This window comes from Enhydra lutris, unplaced genomic scaffold (genome assembly GCF_002288905.1).
Source record: "Enhydra lutris kenyoni isolate GAN:26980312 unplaced genomic scaffold, ASM228890v2 scaffoldscaffold2, whole genome shotgun sequence".
NCBI classification, from domain to species: domain Eukaryota; kingdom Metazoa; phylum Chordata; class Mammalia; order Carnivora; family Mustelidae; genus Enhydra; species Enhydra lutris.
The window spans coordinates 20,631,890-20,652,142 of NW_019154086.1; the positions used below are offsets into that span (position 1 = coordinate 20,631,890).

A 20,253-nucleotide genomic window follows, 5' to 3' on the forward strand; every position below is an offset into this window, starting at 1 on the left:
GAAAAAGTGCTCAACATCACTCAGCATCAGGGAAATACAAATCAGAACCACAGTGAGATACCACCTCACATCAGCCAAAATGGCTAAAATTAGTAAGTTAGGAAACGACAGATGTTGGCGAGGATGCAGAGAAAGGGGAACCTTCCTACGCTGTTGGTGGGAATGCAAGCTGGTGCAGCCACTCTGGAAAACAGCATGGAGGTTCCTCAAAAAGTTGAAAATAGAGCTACCCTATGACCCAGGAATCACACTACTGGGTATTTACCCTAAAGATACAAATGTAGTGATCTGAAGGGGCACGTGCACCCAAATGTTTATAATAGCAATGTCCACAATAGCCAAACTATGGAAAGAACCTAGATGTCCATCAACAGACAAATGGATAAAGATGTGGCATATATACACAATGGGATACTATGCAGCTGTGGAAAACCCCGAAGTCTTGCCATTTGCAATGGCATGGATAGAACTAGAAGGTATTATGCTAAGTGAAATAAGTCAATCAGAGAAAGACAATTATCATATGATCTCTCTGATATGAGGAATTTGAGAGGCAGGGCAGGGGTCATGGCAGGTAGGGAGGGAAAGATGAAACAAGATGGGATGGGAAGGGAGACAAAACATAAGATACTCTTAATCTCAGGAAACAAACTGAAGGTTGCTGTGGAGTTGGGAAGGGGAGGGTTAGGGTGGCTGGGTTATGGACATTGGGGAGGGTTTATGCTATGGTGAGTCCTGTGAATTGTGTAAGACTGATGATTCACAGACCTGTATCCCTGAAGCAAATAATAAAAAAATTAAAAAATAAAGGATATCTTGGTTGCTTCCAGTAAATAAATAAATAAAATAAAGTTTAAAAAAAAAAAAAAACTAACTGAACCACAAACATACAAACAAACACCCAAACCATTTTAAGTCTTTGATTTATTGAAGTTAATTTTTGTAATGACGTGAGATTAGGGTCCAATCTCATTCTTTAGCATGTGGGTACTATTGTTCCAGAATTATTTGTTGAAAGAAGCTCTTTCCCATTGAATAGTCTCAGCACCTTGTTGAAAATTATTTGACCATAAATAAGTGGGTTTATTTTTTTTATTTTTTATTTTTTAAAGATTTTATTTATTTATTTGACAGAGATCACAAGTAGGCAGAGAGGCAGGCAGAGAGAGAAGGGGGAGAAGCAGGCTCCCTGCTGAGCAGAGAGCCTGACATGGGGCTCGATCCCAGGACCCTGGGATCATGACCCGAGCGGAAGGCAGAGGCTTTAACCCACTGAGCCACCCAGGCGCCCCAATAAATGGGTTTATATCTGGACCCTCAATTCTGTTCCATTCATCTATGTGTCTATTATAATGCTTGGTACCACACTGGCTTGATTATTGCTACTTTGTAGCAAGTTTTGAACAGGGGAAGTGCGAGTCCTCCAACTTTGTTCTTTTTTGGCTCTTTTGGGTTCCATGTGAATTTTAGGATCAGCTTCTCAATTTCTACAAAGAAGCCAACTGGGATTCTGATGGTGATTACGTTGAATCTGTAGGTCAATTTGGGGAATACTACCATCTTAACATATTAGGTCTTCTACTCCTTGGAAATGGAATGTCTTTCCTTTTATTTAGAGGTTCTTTAGTTGTTTCAAACAATGTATTATAATTTTTAGAGTATAGGTCTTACACTTCTTTTGTTAGATTTATTCCCAAGTGTTTTATTCTTCTGGTACTATTATAAATGGAATTGTTCTCTTAATTTCATTTTTGGATTGTTCATTGCTAAGTGTAGAGAAATTCAATTGATTTTTGTATATTGATTGTACAACTTTGACAAACTTGTTCAATACTTCTAATAGTTTCTAATTATTGCTACAGTTTATTTTTTTTAATGTTTAGTTAACAGATAGTGTAATATTAGTTTCAGGAGTGGGATTTCATGAGTCATCACTTACCTATAACACCCAGTGTTCATCACAAATGCCCTCCTCAATACACATCACCCATTTAGCCTATCCCTCACCCACCTCCCCTCCAACAACCTTAGTGTGTTCTGTATAGTTCAGAATCACTACAGTTTAAAATTTGCTTTCTGTTGTACTTGTTACTAATTCATGCACAGATTCTGGTAGAGCTTCAAAACTACCTCCAATATGGCCAGATAAATCAGAAATCACTCTTGCCCCAGTTTTGTTTTGTTTTGTTGTGGTTTTTTTTTTTTTTTTTTTTTTTAACCTGAAATATCCCTCTTAAAATCTTTTGGTTTTGACCACTAATGGCCTGGGTGACCCTAACCCTAGTACTTGTCATTCTGGGATTTCCCTTTGTAAATATCTTGGGACTTTTTCCTTTTTGGATCCTGTGTTTTTCTTTATCTTGGCTAATTGCCTCATTTGGTGTGCAGTACATAATCCATTGGCCTCCTGAGAAAGTATACATGAGAGGGAAATTTTTTTGAGACTCAATTTGTTCAAAATCTCTATCTCTTACCTTCCACAAGACAGGTTACTTGGGAATGTAGAATTCTACATTGGAAATAACTTCCCATAGAATTTTGAAGACACTATTCTATAGTCTTTTAGCCTTCTTTTTAAGGTTTTATTTATTTGTCAGAGAGAGAGAGAGACAGAGAGACAAGCAGGGGGAGTGGCAGAGGGAGAAGCAGGCTCCCCACTGAGCAAGGAGACCAATGTAGGACTCCATTGCAAGACCCTGGGATCATGACCTGAGCCAAAGGGAGACTTTTTTTTTTTCAGTGTTCCAAGATTCATTGTTTATGCACCACACCCAGTGCTCCATGCAATACGTGCCCTCCTTAATACCCACCACCAGGCTCACCCAACCCCCCACTCCACGCCCCTCCCAAACCCTCAGTTTGTTTCCCAGTGTTCACAGTTTCTCATGGTTTGTCTCCCCCTCCGATTTCCACCAACTCACTTCTCCTCTCCTTCTCCCAATGTCCTCCATGGTATTCCTTATGCTCCACAAGTAAGTGAGACCATATGATAATTGACTCTCTCTGCTTGACTTATTTCACTCAGCATAATCTCCTCCAGACCCATCCAATTGATACAAAAGTTGGATATTCATCCTTTCTGATGGAGGCATAATAGTCCATTATATATATGGACCATATCTTCAAAGGCAGACATTTAACTGACTGAGCCACCCAGGCGTCCCTACAGTCTTCTAGCTTTTAAAGTTAATGCTGAAAGTCCAATGTCAGTTTGAGTCCTGATCTTCTTTATGCATCTAAGTTTTTCTTCTATAGCAGCTTTTAGCATCCTCTATTAGTCATTGTTTAGAAATGTCAGGAACGAGTGCTTTGATACAGGTGTTTTCTTCTTCATTCTTTTGATGACTACTTGGGAGGCTATTTCAATATAGAAACTCACACTTTCCAGTTCTGGGACGTTTTCTTATATAATTTCTTTGCTTTTTTTCTCTGTCTTTCTGGAGAGAATAGACTATTATTGGTCATTTTACTTGCAGCTATTTTTTTTAGTTTTTTCCATAATACAGAAATCATAGTCTGTTATACTATAGTGCTATTACTTTTTCATAGGTTTCATAATTTAATATTCATAATGTCAGAGCACACAATCATTAAATACTTGGTCTTCCTTAAATATATCAATTATTCTTAGAACCACATGTAAGTATATATTCAGTGATCAACATCAGTTAGGCCTTATGCTGATGTCATTTTCATTATTTTTGTTGTCCAAAGATAAATCTTTAGATTAGGATTTCCCAGGAAGAGTTCATGGCAACAGCATTTCCTTATTCTTAAATGCTCATAGCCGTATGCCTACAGAGTTCAACTTGGCTAATTATGAAATCCTTGGCTCATTTTCTTCCTTGAATATTTTAAATATGTATCCCACTGTCTGGGAAAAATAGTAAACTACTGTTGAAAATCTGCTGACAGTCTAATTATTTTCCCTTACAAATGACCTCATCTTTTTGCCTTTTCTTTCTTTCTTTTTAAAGCTCATTTGTCTTACTGGAATATGTCTTGGTGTTATCCATTCCAGGTAGCTTGTCCTAGGTATGCTCTATGCCATTTAAATATGCCGGTTTAAGTCTTCCTTCAGAGGTAGTTTCACAGGGTGCCTGGGTGGCTCAGATGGATAAGTGTCTGCCTTCGGCTTGGGTCATGATCCCGGGGTCCTGGGATTGAGTCCCACATCAGGCTCCCTGCTCAGCTGGGAGCCTGCTTCCCCCCTCCCCCTCTACTCCTCCCCCTGTTTGTGCTCTTTCTTTCTCTCTCTCAAATAAATAAATAAAATCTTAAAAGAAAAAAAAAGAAGTAGTTTCATGAATTAAAGGTTTTAGTATTTGCTTCGAGTTTCTTCTTCAGGGAATCCCATTTCTTCTTCAGGGAATCCCAAATAGATGTTGGTTTGTCTTTGCCTATCATCTATTTATATCTCCCACTTTCTAATATTTTTTGATATTGTAGGACATTTTAAATGTCTGCAAATTCTTTTGTATTCCTCCCTTCGAGGGGTAGAACCTAGTTTCCCTTACCTTGTGTGAGGGCTGGACTTAGTGACTCACTTTTAACGAATAGGATATGTTAGAGTGCGTGATGAGCGACTGGGTCACCACAGGCCTTACAGCTTTCTCCTTGCTCTCACTCATGAGTCATGTGCTCTGGCACCCAGCTGCCGTTTTGTGAGAACACATCAAGCCAGCCCTATGAAGGGGCCCGCATGGTGTACCTTAGGAGAGAGAGTGGGCCAGGACTGCTTCCCTAGCTGTGGCTAGTCTATTGTTATTTTAGAGTTAGACATGGATGCCTGGGTGGCTCAGGCAGTGAAGCTTTTGCCTTCAGCTCAGGCCATGATCCTGGGGTCCTGGGATCGAGTCCCACATCGGGCTCCCTGCCTGGTAGAGAGTCTGCTTCCCCCTCTCCCTCCGCTGCTCGCTCTCTCTGCCAAATAAATAAATAAATAAAGCCTTTACAAAAAAATAAAGAGTTAAACAATATTGCCTTGTGCTTTCTGAAACTAGCTTTTCTGCCTCCTCCCCCACTTTACCTGGATCTTCTCTTGTCTTTGCCCACAACGTCTCTGTGGTGCTTCATTTAGATTCTACCCCGGCAGACTCTCCTCTGAGAGGGACTTTGTTCTGCAAAAGAGATTCCATTGGTTAGTGCTGAGGCTTAATAGGGCCAAACAGCCCCATATAATCTAACCTTTCTTTTGCCTTCACCCCTAGGAACTCCTTTCCAGTTCTAGCACCACTCCCCAAAAAGTCCAATTAGTTTTCAATGCTGAGTGTGGACATTTAGATTTTGGGATAAATACCTTTGGCAGTTTTGATAATGAGTTTATGGGCACTCAGTGCCACCAGAAGATTCTATCTTTGCCTGCTTTCTACTATCTCCTGCCACTTGCTGATATCATGTGGGTCTTGCTGCTGTCAGTTAATCAGCCCTCTCCTTGTACTTGGGAATTCACAGGATATTAGTTTCATAGTAGGTCACTCTTATGCATTGTGGTGGTGGTGGCTATTGCTGGAGGATTAGGTAGATTCAAAATGGTACCACTTTATTCTTGCACAGAAAGTATCACATTCTTAATTTCTAGAAGGTCTTCTGTTCTCTGGATTTTCCCTTTCTTACATCTGGTTCTTGGTTTATGGACCCTCCATCAACACTTCACTCTCTAAGTACAATAGTGAGTTTTTAAAAATCTTTTATTCTCCCCACATTGTCCTTATTCTAAGTTCCCTTTTTCTTATTGTTTCTGCATCTCATTTTCATGTCAGTCTTCCCTCCACTATCTTGAGATCTTTGGCCCTTGAAGCATATATAGAATTAGGCATTTTTTTAGGAGCTCTGCGTATATACGTAGGACTTCTCAGTCAGTGAACATCTCTGTAATTGCTTGGTAGAGGCAAATCTATGTAGTTGAAGGACACCGCACAGTCAGTATTGGTTTGCCTAGATTGGTGTCCTCCCATATGCTGCTATGGGGTGGGGGAAGGGGAGGTTCAAGCTTGGTTGCCAGTGTATTCTTAGAGGAACTGAAGGGGGAGTTGGGGGAGGTCTCATGGTTCAATATACAGACCTTACTCAACTTCCCTATCCAAAAAGGTACTCATAACATGACCAGTGTCTGAGTCCAGATCTTCAATGTTTCAAACTGTCCTGAAAATAAACTTTCTATCTTTTGCCAGGGTGGGGAAGAGGTCATCTCTGTCTGCCCTGGTGTGAGAAATAAAATTTATTTATTTATTCTTGAGAGTGGGAGAGAAGGTGAGAAAGCGTGCGAGCACGAGTGGGGGTGGGGGTGGAAGGGGGAGGTGCATAAGGAGAAGCAGATTCCCTGGTGAGCAGAGACCCCGATGTGGGACTCAATCCCAGGACCCTGGGATCATGACCTGAGCTAAAGGCAGATGCTTAATGGACTGAGCCACCCAGGCAGAAATAAAATTTAATTGTTTAGTTGGGGACACCGGGCTGCTCGGTCAGCAGAGCATGCAATTCTTGATCCCGGGTTTATGGGGTTGAGCCCCAGGTTGGGTGTAGAGATTACTTAAAAATAAACTCTTAAAAAGAAAAAAAAAACAAAAAACTTCTTACAAATTTTTAACTAATCACTCTGTTCCCAGTCCACCCATACTCACCTCTTCCTTCAGAGTTACCTGGTACAATTATTGGTTCATTTACTGAGTCTTTTGGTATACTGAAATTTTTTAAATTTGTTCCTCGACTCTTACATGCACTTAACTATAAAATCAGTTAAATTCTTCCTTATGCTCTCTAGATTCCAAAATTTTGTTGACATCTAGCCAGTTCTCTTCATCCTTAGAGACTTATGAAGTGGTTTAGAAAAAAAAAAAATCCCTTAATTATTATTTAAGTGGGGTTCAAAAGGAGTGCAGGCAAATACATATTTATCTCTGCCATACTTTTAATAAATTCCTTTTCTGCTTAAACTGAGAATAGTAGTACTAACAATAATGCTAGAAATATATTTACAATAATGTGTTTTCTAGAGAAGAGTTCTGAGTAAGGCTCAACTAAGACCATCAGATATATAACTCAAGACCCTGCATGCCACCATAATACTTTTGTAACAATTACCTAGGATTTTTACTTTATACTCATGAAAATATATTTAGGCATGGATTTTAAAAAATCATATCATATTACACTTGTACATACATAAGGAAAATAAAAGCTGAAATTAAGGTACGTCTAAAACTTCCTTACATTTAGTGTTCTAGTTTTCTGTATCATATATATAAAATTCTTAGTTGTGCTAAAAACCCCATATTATGTAAAGTTTACCATATTAACCATTTTTTAAAGATTTTATTTTAAAGCAATCTCTACATCCAATGAGGGGCTTGAACCCACAACCCCAAGATCAAGAGTTGTATGCTCTACTGAATCAGCCAAGTGTCCCCCATCTTAACCATTTTTAAAGGTACAGTTCAGTAGTTTTAAATATATTTGCATTGTTGTGCAACCCATATCCAGAACTTTGTCATCTTATAAAACTGTCTTCTTATAAAACTCTGTACCCATTAAACAACTCTTCATTTTCCCCTCCGCTCTGCCCGTGGTAACCACCATTCTATTTTCTGTCTCTATGAATTTGACTAGATTCCCCCACCCCCACCCCATAAGTGGAATCACACTGCCTTTGTCTTTTTGCGACTGGTTTATTTCACTTAGTATAATGTCAAGGTTCATTGATGTTGTCGCATGTGTCAGGACTTCCCTCTTAGTGAAGCACCTTTTGTTGAGAAAGAATGATGCATTTCCCTTTAACAAGCATCAGTGAAAATATGACTCACTCTGAAACACTGGATCAGAAATGTTAAGTAATGTTAAGCCCAAACCTGAGGATGGAAAAGGAAGAAAAGGCATTTCTCACCTTAAATATAAATAAATAAACAAACAAATAAATAAATACAGCTTAGATGCAAGAAAACAACATGCCAACTGTGTATTATCCTTGGAGTTTCATGGCAAATAACCTTATCTAGTGATAATATAGTAAATATCAAAAAATAACTGCTCAATTAACGTTGTTAAGTCAAATTGGAGTGCCAGCCCTTAGTTTTCCTAAAGGCCTCTTAAATGAATGTGTCTGATTCTAGAAGAAGAGACAAAGCCCAGTTTTCAGCGGCTGTAGTCTGGTTGTTATGTTGTGATCTGCAAATTTCCCAATTCCGCTTCCAGGCTTTGCCTTCACACTGTAAAACCCAGTGCAGGGACAAGGGGAAAATGGAAGGTTGTGTAAGCCTGAGTTGGTATGGGAAGCTGGAGTACTTGTTCAAGTTTGTATATAGAGAGGAATTTCCGGAACACATCCTGGAAAAAAAGAAAAAGCAAAAAGATGTTTTTAGAGTGAGCATGGTAACCTACTTCTTACCCACTGTATGTTAAGCAATGTGCAAATGCTTTCTGCTTGGCACTCACACGTCTGCCTTCCTCATGCTTGGTCCTTTTCTACCTCCCTGGCTTCCTGTCTGTTGTTTCTTACCCTTGCCTTTCTCTGCTTTCTGCCTTCCCCTCCCCCATCCCACCCAACTTCTGTTTCCTTTTCTGTCCCCCGAGTCCTGAATCCTGCATCCTGGGTTGTATCTTGCCTCCCCCACCCCCCAACCCTGCCCTTCCCATTCTGCTCACAAGTGCGCTCCTCCTCAGAGGACCTGGAGGGGCCTCCCAAGCTGGGTGGGGTTTCATTGGGTAAATTACCACATCCTGGAGCACCATCCAGCAGTGTTTTCTTAAGACTTGCAAACTGAAGTCAGCGCATTTAGTGGGGGAAAAAGTGAAAGCATTGGGAGTGGGATGACACTCCAGAGAAGGGCTCTGTGTCCACCAAAAGCTGCAATTACATGACAATGACCATGGAGGTAAATCTTGGAGGGGGAGGCCAGAGGACCAACCAAAGGACAAGGGCCCCTGAGGTGACGGTGGAATCAGGATGGGACAGCCAGGGCTGCTGGATGTGGCCGGGTTCATTGCCAGAGGTCTTTTTTTCTTTCCCACCCAACCCACTGAGGCTAGGTCAGCTGTGGGCCTGCAGCTGGGGGCTACTGTTTGGTTCCATTGCTATCTGTTCCTGGGTAAACCTGGGCTGCCCCCTGCTCTCATTTGAAAAGAAAATGCAAAAAGAAAAAGATGCCCAGTTGTGACTTCTAAAATTTTAGTGCTCCAGGTGTATAGAATATTGAGTTTCCCTAGCATGGAGGTGGGCTCTCCAAGGTCATTTTTCGGAGCCCCTGTGCAAAATGTTCTTGAGTCTTTCTAGAACATACTATTACAGAAAGACCTATTTTATAGGAAGAAGCCACAAACATTGTAATTTCAAAAATACCTATTAGGGGAGTGCCTGGGTGGCTCAGTCAAGCATCTGCCTTTGGCTTGGGTCATGGTCCCAGGGTTCTGGGATCAAGCCCTGCATGGAGCCTTATATGGAGCCCCACATTGGGCTCCCTACTTAGCAGGAAGCCTGCTTCTCTCTCTCCCACTCCCCCTGCTTATATTCCCTCTCTCGCTGTCTCTCTCTTTCTGTCAAATAAATAATAAAATAAAAAAACAAACAAAAAACATTAGGTCCTGTCTCAAGGACAGGAACTAAATTTTATTAACGAAATCTAAAATTCCAGGAGTCAGGTGGGGATGGGGTAACTGGGTGTTGGACATTAAGGAGGGCACAGGTTGTAATGAGCACCGGGTATTGTATAAGACTGATGAATCACTGAACTCTAACTACAAAACTAATAATATACTATATGTTAATTAATTGAATTTAAATTTTTTAAATGCCCCCCAAAATCTAAAATTCCATTGGCAGTTTAAGTATTTAACCCTCTCTTAAAATGTAAGCAAATCCCAGGAGGGACAATAGATTGACCCTTATGACTCTTTAGCCTCAAATCACACCAGACCCACTCCTTACCTCCATCCCCACATCTTTTGCTCCAGGAAGATCAGAATTCACTGCTGGAGCCAACCCTAGGCTTTTCCCAGCCTTTATTTTTGGAGACTTTTGAGGTTGTTTTTTTCTGCCTGGACCACTCTTCCCTCTCTCCTCTTTTTAGCTAACTCCTCAGGCTAAAAACCCAGGCTCCAAGTCTGTTCTAGGAGGCAGGCACAGTCCATCGGAGCCTTCCCTGACTTCCTGAGTCCCTCCTCCCTGGCAGCCCTTACCCCAGTGTGTTCTCCGACTTACAGGTTAAGCCTCCATCAAAGACAGGAGCTGTGTCTTGCTCCTCATCAAATCTCCCATCTAGAGCCACATCTGACCCAGAGTAGGTTCTATTTATGGAGTGAGTGAAAGTTTTACTGCCAATGTGTTTTCCATGGGGGAGCAGGGAGGGGGGGCTGGAGAGGAAAAAGGGAAGATGGCAGGAGAAAAAGCAGCAGTATGTGGAGAGAGGAGGCTGGGCTCACTGAAGGCAAACTCTTCCTGGGCAACAGTTCTGCGAAGGGTCGGAGAGTTGACAGGTATGCTAAATCCTCTTGTACTGTCGTCCCTTAGAAGGTAACTGTAATTGACAGCTGAAATTTCAAATGTATTGATGCATCTGATGCATATGCCCAAGTGGTTTTTAATGACCCGTATCTCACATAATAAAATAGGGCAAAGTTAAAAACCAAGTTTGCTTTAGATTTGTATCTGCCACCATCTGTTGGTTCCCGGATCCTGGGTTACGTCATTCTTATTTTTACATTAAACATTACCAGTAATAAAAACAAAGGAAAGGGGGAAATAAAAACTCTTGCAGGGAAATTCTGATTTCACACAGGCTTGACAGAGTCTTTTTCTTCTCAGTAATCCTAGAAACAGAAAACAACAGGAAGATGTCTTTCTGAGACAGGCCCCCTTCAACTTGACCATGAGTCAAACACAGAAGAAGGATTCCTCAAATGGAGAAACTAAACCCCGGACCTCATTTGTCAACAAATTCCTCAGGGGCTCAAAATTCATGTCCTCCAAACCTGAAAGCAGAAAAGAGAGCAATGACCTTGAAACAACTGATTTCCAACACTGCAACGAGGCACAGAAAACAGCCACCTTAGATACTGGTAAACTTCTGACTGCTCTTGTTTCTTTATTTTTTAGAATAATGCTTTCCCCTAAAGAGATTGTATGGGTTAAACTAAAACTAATCTGAGTCTCTATTCTAAGCGTTTACTACGTGACTTAAATGCTTTAAATACTTTGCTAATTTGACTTTTAAATGATCAAAAATAACACTATGGGAAGGTATAGAGAAAATACCTTGTTTCCTTTCATTCTAACACAAATGATTCTTTCTTCAAGATTCTTTTCAGTCTTTTGTTCATATGCATGCATTTATGGCCAGTCAGGCAGTCAACAAACCTGGAGTCACTACCTTTTGTATGACAGCTACTGTTTTGTTACAAATGCGGCCACGAGAAACAGGACCTTGAGTACACAAAGAACCAAATGCACACAATTTCAGTGTGATAAGTGACCAGAAGAAAAATAGGGCAGGCTAAGGAGACAGAAGGATGGATGGGGTCCTACTCTAGATGGGATTGTGGGGAAAGAGTCTCTGATTTGGTGGCATTTGAGCAGAGGTCTGGATAAAGTAAGCCAAGGAGAATGGAGGAATAAAGCCAGTCACATGGGCGTCAATGGCAATAGGTTCCCAGGCAAAGGGAACTGTAAATGCAAAGGCCCAAGGTGGGACTGGGTCTGGCATGCTTGAGAGTGAGCCCAAGGTCAGGGGTGCCGAAGCAAGAGGAGTGACGAGAGAGGACAGGAGCAGGAGGACAGTCATGGAGGTGCGTGGGGGCCAGAGCAGGTAGCTTTTGTACTTATAATAGTTTACAAATCCCTCTTGAGCTTACATGGAGCTGTACTACTTCTGCAACATATGATTATATTGCTTAACCCTAGCATGGCAGACATGCATAAAAGGATGTTCATATGCCACCGTTAACAGCTATTCCACGCATATGCCGTAACTACTTAAGCTCCTTTTTTGTCCTTCAGTGACTATTTTTGTCTTTCCCTCTTGCTTGTTCCTGGCTTCATTGTATTTCAGCCTTTTTTTTTTTTTTTTTAAGATTTTATTTGACAGAGAGAGAGATCACAAGTAGGCAGAGAAGCAGGCAGAGAGAGAGGAGGAAGCAGGCTCCCCACTGAGCAGAGAGCCTGATGCGGGGCTTGATCCCAGGACCCTGAGATCATGACCTGAGCCGAAGGCAGAGGCTTAACCCACTTAGCACCCAGGTGCCCTTCAGCCTTTTTAAAAAATATAAATTCTTAGAACAGAGATTACAGATTCAAGGATTATGAAAATAAATAGTGCCAAATCTCTCCCTAAAGCAATATGTCATACACAATACCATTGGCATATTATTAGATTAAATGTATTTTTTAAACATCTTAAACTTCTTATGCAAACATACACAGCAGTAGAGAGAATAGTCTAAAAGGAGTCTCAAAGGAGTCCCCATGATCACTTCCCCCCATCAATGATCAACCCAAGGCCAGTCTTGTTTCATTTATACCTACCTTTAATTCTGTCCAGTTATTTGCATCAAATACCAAAAATAATATCATTTTATGTGAAAGTCAATTAAGTATATTTAAATATATTTTGGAAATAGGAAGTTAAAGTCTACTTAAAAAAAAAAAAGAAAGGACAACCTGTATCAGAAAATTGTTGATACTTGTTCTAAAGTAGGAAACAAAGCTTCGGGAACGTGGGTCATGAATGCCACAACCATGATGAAATTGACCGTGCAAGGCCAGGCATTGGTTATCCTGGCTGTGCAACACTGGCCACTCAACCTTGCATGGCTTCTCCATTTCCATTTCTCCAAAAATTCAGTGGCTCCTGGAGTCATGTCAATTCTGCCCTCAAATGGCTCTGAGAACTGGTTCCTCCTCTCTATTGCTGTTCTGGCTTTCACTGTTTTTTTGCCCAGACTGCTGGGACAGCTTCCTAACTAGTTTCCCTATTTCTGGTCCAGCTCTCTGGCCAGCTTGTCCTCCACCCTGCCACGGCTTGCGCTCTCTGAGTCTCTGCTTCAAATATTTCCCCAAGTCTCCCTTGCCTTGAAGAGAGTCTATACTCTCAAGCACAGTCTTCAGGGTGTTTATGATCAAATGGACCTCTCTTCGTGTGCTCTGCCTTCCCCCAACCTCATGTTCATCCTTTACTCCTGACATTGAGATTCACTTGCAGTTTCCTGAACTGGCCATACATATTCTTTCAAAGGGGTTCCCTGGGCTTATAAAGACCTTCCCTTGTGTCACCATGCTCCTTCTGCACCCCTCCTCCACTTATCCCTCCCTCATGTCCACCCACCTGGCTGACTCTCCCTCACCCTTAAGGTGTAATTCATGTATCCCTTCCCCTTGAAAGCTTGCCAAGACCTGTCCATGGGACCTGAGGTACTTATTGTCATACCATGTGTTCCCAGGTACCCTCCACACGCCTCCACCATTGCATGTCTCCTCTGTATGGAGGGCATGGCTTTCGTGTTTGTCTCTTCCATTAGACAGGTAGCTCCTTAAAAACAAGAACTTGTTATCTTGGTTCCCTGTACAGTGCCACCCATGTTACAAATGTGTAATCATGTTTTATGAAACCACCGGGATTCTTGGTTGTTTATAAGCAAGAAACCAACCCTTACAGATGTAGGTCGGAAAGAACTTAATGTGAAGATACTGCTTAGCTCACAGGATCACGTGGAGAAGGCAAAAGCTTGGTTCAGCAGTAAAACAGCCAAGAAAAGGCCCTGAATCACTCCACAGAACTGCTCACATGTGACAACTTTGTCCTCTTCATGGCACATCAGTCATCCTACCTCAGCCAATGGGGAGCAGTTCTGACTCAACTGTTTTATGTCTTGAGCTGCGACATATGCTATCCTTTAAGGAAGTGGTTTTATGTATTAAAAAAATGATATATATGGTCTGCAAGGACGTGTCCAAGGACCTCACAAACTGGTACTGGTATTTATACTTGGGAGTTTGATAAAGATTTATCGTGTTGACTTATTTTGGTCATTAAGGAGTTTAAAGCTAATATTCATTCATTCATTCAATTATCTGTGCACTCAACAACTATTAATAGAATACCTCTCACATAACAGGCACTGCAGAGTCCCATCTCCCTGGGAGGCCCCAGTAAATGAGAAGTAAACCAGGTAGGAATTATAGTCTCTCTTTCCAGACGAGTAAACTGAGGCTCAGAGAAGTTCAGTGACTTGCTCACCTGAGGGACCCATGATTTGAACCAGGTCTTCCATTCATGCTGTCTTAGACTTGCCAGTCACATCCAGGATTACAGAGTGCCCAAGTAGGATGCGTTATGAGAAGAGATTCCTGAAACTGTCAATTGGTAGGTCACTGCTGGTGACCTTTGAGAAACAATTTGTTGGGATAGTTGATTGTGGTCACCAGAATAGAGGGTTAATTGGCAAATGGGGTGACGTGGGACCAGCAAGCCCAGACCACCCTTTCCAAACATTTGACAGTAATCATTTCCTAATGATGGACCAAAAAGTAGCTTAAGAAAACAGAAGCTTTGGTGAAGCTGGAACTTGAGCATGATTGTAGGTTGAGCCTATGGAGATAAAAAGCGCAAAAACAGAAGGGAGAAAGCATCAGATAGCACACACAGATTTTTTTTAACATAGAAACTCTAACACAAACATACATATAATGCGCTTTGGAGCAGACCATTCTGGGTTCAAATTCTGACTTGCTACTTACTAATTGACAGGCTCTCTGTGTCTCAGGTTCCAAACCTATGAAATAGTGTGATTGTGACTCCTTGCATGAAGTTTACACAAAACAACCTGTACCCATTGGCACATAAATGTTAGTCCCCCACCCACCACTCTCTTCTGCTCCACCCCAAATTAGAATTGCCAGATAGAATACACGCAATATTTGGGACATACCTTTACTAAGCAATGATTCCTTGTTTACTTGAAGTTTAAATTTTATTGGAAAGGCTGTTTCTGTTTTTCCTAAATCTGGCAACCCTACCCAAAATAAAATGCGATCTATCCAATCAATGCACGATGCAAGTGGAAGGCCAGCGTGAAGACGCAAAATGGTGGATGGTGCTGCCTCCTACTGGCAGAATGTGGTAACACCAACCATCCCGCAAAGATGAACGCCGTATAGGTGTTCTCTTAAAAACAGCCAGCCAGTGGTGATAGTGGACATCCCTGCCGTGTTCCTGACCTTAGCGGAAAACCTCTCAGTTTTTCCCCATTGAAAATGATATTTGCTGTGGGTTTTTCATAGATGGCTTTGATGATATTGAGGTATGTACCCTCTATCCCTACACTGTGAAGAGTTTTGATCAAGAAAGGATGCTGTACTTTGTCAAATGCTTTTTCAGCATCTATTGAAAGTATCATATGGTTCTTATTCTTTCTTTTATTAATGTATTGTATCATATTGATTGATTTGCGGATGTTGAACCAACCTTGCACCCAGGAATAAATCCCACTTAGTCGTGGTGAATAATACTTTTAATATACTGTCTGATCCTATTGGCTAGTTATTTTGGTGAAAATTTTTGCATCTGCGTTCATCAAGGATATTGGTTTGCAATTCTCCTTTTTTGATGAGGTCTTTGTGTGGGTTTGGGATCAAGGTAATGCTGGCCTCATAAAATGAGTTTGGAAGTTTTCCTTCCATTTCTATTTTTTGGAATTGTTTCAGGGGAATAGGTATTAATTCTTCTTTAAACGTTTGGTAGAATTCCCCTGGGAAGCCGTCTGGCCCTGGACTCTTGTTGGGAGATCTTTGATGACTGCTTCAATCTGCTTCCTGGTTATGGGTCTGTTCAGGTTTTCTTTCTTTCTTTTTTTTTTTTTTAAGATTTTATTTATTTATTGGACAGACAGAGATCATCACAAGTAGGCAGAGAGGCAGGCAGAGAGAGAGGAGGAAGCAGGCTCCCTGCCAAGCAGAAAGCCCTATGTGGGGCTCCATCCCAGGAAGCTGGGATCATGACCTGAGCTGAAGGCAGAGGTTTTAACTCACTGAGCCACCCAGGCACCCCTTGTTCTGGTTTTCTATCATAGTATTAGAAGTCCTAGCCTCAGCAATCAGACAACACAAAGAAGTAAAAAGCATCCAAGTTGGCAAAGAAGAAGTCAAATTCTCACTCTTTGGAGATGATATGAAACTTTATGTGGAAAACCCAAAACTCCACTCCAAAACTGCTAGAACTCATATAGGAATTCAGTAAAGTGTCAGGATATAAAATCAAAGCTCAGAAATCAGTTGCATTTCTATGCACCAACAGCAAGACAGAAGAAAGAGAAATTAAGGAGTCGATCGCATTTACAATTGCACCCCAAACCACAAAATACCTAGAAATAAACTTAACCAAAGAGACAAAGAATCTATATTCAGGAAACTATACTCACGAAAGAAATTGAGAGAGACACAAAGAAATGGAAAAATCATTCCATGCTCATGGATTAGAAGAAAAATATTGAGAAAATGTCTATGCTACCTAAAGCAATCTACACATTTAACACAATCCCTATCAAAATACCACCAATTTTTTTCAAAGAAATGGAACAAATAATCCTAAAATTTGTATGGAACCAGAAAAGACCCCAAAAAGCCAGAGGAATGTTGAAAAGGAAAACCAAAGTTGGCAGCATCATGATTCCAGACTTCAAGCTCTATTACAAAGCTGTAATAATCAAGACAGTATGGTACTGGCACAAAAACTGACACATAGACCAGTGGAACAGAGCAGAGAGCCCAAAAATGGACCCTCAACTCTATGGCCAACTAATCTTCAACAAAGCAGGAAAGAATGTCCAGTGGAAGAAAGACAGTCTCTTCAGCAAATGGTGTTGGGAAAATTGGATAGCCACATGCAGAAGAATGAAATTGGACCATTTCCTTATACCACACACAAAATAGACTCAAAATAGATGAAAGACCTCAATGTGAGAAAGGAATCCATCAAAATCCTTGAGAAGAACACAGACAGTGACCTCTTCGACCTCAGCCGCAGCAACTTCTTCCTAGAAACATCGTCAAAGCCAAGGGAAGCAAGGGCAAAAATGAACTATTGGGACTTCATCAAGATCAAAAGCTTTTGCACAGCAAAAGAAACAGTCAACAAAACCAAAAGACAACTGACAGAATGGGAGAAGATATTTACAAATGACATATCAGATAAAAGGCTAGTATCCAAAATCTATAAAAAACTTATCAAACTCAACACCCAAAGAACAAATAATCCAGTTAAGAAAAGGGCAGAAGACATGAACAGACATTTCTGTAAGGAAGACATCCAAATGGCCAACAGACACATGAAAAAGTGCTCAACATCACTCAGCATCAGGGAAATACAAATCAGAACCACAGTGAGATACCACTTCACAGCAGCCAAAATGGCTAAAATTAATAAGTCAGGAAACGACAGATGTTGGCGAGGATGCAGAGAAAGGGGAACCTTCCTACACTGTTGGTGGGAATGCAAGCTGGTGCAGCCACTCTGGAAAACAGCATGGAGGTTCCTCAAAAAGTTGAAAATAGAGCTACCCTATGACCCAGGAATTACACTACTGGGTATTTACCCTAAAGATACAAATGTAGTGATCTGAAGGGGCACGTGCACCCAAATGTTTATAATAGCAATGTCCACAATAGCCAGACTATGGAAAGAACCTAGATGTCCATCAACAGACGAATGGATAAAGAAGATGTGGCATATATGTACACAATGGAATACTATGCAACCATCAAAAGAAATGAAATCTTGCCATTTGCAACGATGTGGGTGGAACTAGAGGGTATGAGGCTAAGCAAAATAAGTCAGAGAAAGATAATTATCATATGATCTCCCTGATATGAGGAATTTGAGAGGCAGGGCAAGGGGTCTTGGGGGATAAGGAGGGAAAAAATGAAACAAGATGGGATTGGGAGGGAGACAAACCATAAGAAACTCTTAATCTCACAAAACATATATAGGGTTGTTGGAGGGTGGAGGGGGGGATAGAGTGGCTGGATGATGGATGTTGGGGAGGGTATGTACTATGGTGAGTGCTGTGAATTGTGTAAGCCTGATGATTCACAGACCTGTACCCCTGAAGCAAATAATACCTTATATGTTAATAAAAATAAATAAATAAAAATAAAATTCAAGTTGCCTTTAAAAAAAAAAAAAGCCAGCCAGTGAATGAGGGACATCGGGGAGGGTATGTACTATGGTGAGTGCTGTAAGTTATGTAAGACTGGTGATTCACAGACCTGTACCCCTGAAACAAATAATATATTATGTGTTAATAAAAAATCATAGCCAGCCAGCAAACACACTGCAGAGGAGAAGTAGAGTTTGTGTTCCTCTCCTAATATTTAAGTCTAGGCTGATTACTACTGAAATCCTACTATTAATTTTCTCTGGTACCAATACATTTCTCTTCAGCTATGTGGTTTTATACTTCATAAAGTTTAGAAGAGTATCACTGCATATTTGGAACTTACACTTTCATTGTGGATTCCAGTATACTCTTTCTATGTTTTAAAATTTACATTTTCAGGGCGCCTGGGTGGCTCAGTGGGTTGAGGCCTCTGCCTTCCGCTCAGGTCATGATCCCGGAGTCCTGGGATCGAGCCCCACACCGGGCTCTCTGCTCAGTGGGGAGCCTGCTTCCCTTCCTCTCTCTCTGCCTGCCTCTCTGCCTACTTGTGATCTTTCTCTCTGTCAAATAAATAAATAAAATCTTTTAAAAAAAAATAAAATTTACATTTTCATCTACAAAACCTCCTTAAAGTCACTGTCAGTACCTGCATATTTGTTTTTCCTTACAAAAGTATGATGTGTTCTATATGTATCTTAAATGCTGACACATACTGGGACACAATAGGTGTTCAATGAAACTAAAGCTTTTCTTAGCTTAATGTTCGCATTAGCCCAGCATTAGTACAGAGGAACTTAATAAAGGGGCCACATAAGTTGTCTCTCACAGCAAGAAGGACAAATGAGGCTTTCTGGGTGTATTCTCTGGCAGGGGTGGAGAAAAGCTCTCCCAGCCACTCTGCCCTCTGGATCTGTCAATTGAATGGTCTAGGAGCCGCGTTTCATTGGCTCCCATAGCCAATGAAGCTCCAGGCCTGTGAGGGCAGGTGACTGCAATGCTTCCCTTTCCTCACCTGTTTGGTCAAATACCTGTATTCCCCACCTGGCGTGCACCCGGCTGCGTGTCCCTCAGCAGCATTTAGCTTAAAGGCTGTGCTGACAAGTTTGCCGCTTCGTCCAGGAAGACAACCGTGTCTACATGCTGACAAGCCCCTGTCAGGCCATGAAGGAAAAGCCCCTGAGTCCTCAGTTTCCTTGCCGGAAGAGGGTCACTGCAGTGATCCGTGTCCAGCACCTGGAGGCAGGACAGTGGTGAAGTTCTGTCTCCACTAAGCGCTCCCCTTCTGGGCGGAGGTTTGCTCAGGACTGTTGTTAGTTGGTTGACTTGTCTTATTGCCATCACTGTGCCTCTTTACCACAGTCTCACTCACGGCACGTTCTTCTTTATTCTCACCATGTAGCTCAGCCTCTCACTTCAGAAACGGAATGGGGACCCAGCATGGAGGAAAAGGAGCAGTTCCTGCAGAAGCTGGGCAGAACGGCCGTGGACAAGTGTCTAGATCTGAACAACTGCAGGCTGACGGCGGCCGACTTGAGGGAAGCGGGTCTGTAGCATCCGGCGCACAGGGAGGGCCACGGGAGCCCTCGGGTTGTCATGGGCGGGCAAAACACTCTCATTACTCACCTGGCAACCCCGGGTCTCAGGGTGGCCCCAGACAACTAGGGAATAGCAGCTGCACCACTATTTTTTTTTTTATAAAAAACAAGTTAATTGATCCTTCCTCAAGCTTCAAAGATTTGAGCCGAGCGTAGGAGGAAGTTTCCTTTGTCTGTTAGTTCTCCCTGAGCATTTCACCTCCCCTACTGATGGCTCCTTACTCCCTGAAAAACATTTGTCTTGCCTACAGCATGAGATATAAACTCGTGCAGCCCGTCCGTGAAGCCTGAGCCCTGCTGGGCACCTAAAGGGGTGTTGTGCTCAGTTATCTGTGGGGCGAGAGAGGAACCGCCAGCAGTCATTGCTCTCAACCTACATGCTTAGCAGCGTAAGCAGCACCTGCCACACGGAAGCAGCTGTCTGGTTGAGAAGGTGCCCCTCCCCACACAACTATGACCACCTTTCTTTTCCCTTTTTCTCAGAGACCTTAAGTCCAGCCTTCCCTCAAACTAGTTGTGT

General features: G+C 41.8%; 1 protein-coding gene across 1 annotated transcript in view; it reads left to right on the top strand.

Moving 5' to 3' along the window:
* LOC111149861 (leucine rich repeat containing 31) overlaps positions 1 to 20,253 on the top strand; it is a 60,997-nt gene that overhangs the window by 21,714 nt on the left and 19,030 nt on the right. Inside the window, exons 2-3 of the mRNA XM_022507169.1 lie at positions 10,796 to 11,049; positions 19,538 to 19,681. Of these exons, the coding sequence (XP_022362877.1) occupies positions 10,796 to 11,049; positions 19,538 to 19,681 (398 nt within the window). The remainder of the gene's footprint in view (positions 1 to 10,795; positions 11,050 to 19,537; positions 19,682 to 20,253) is intronic.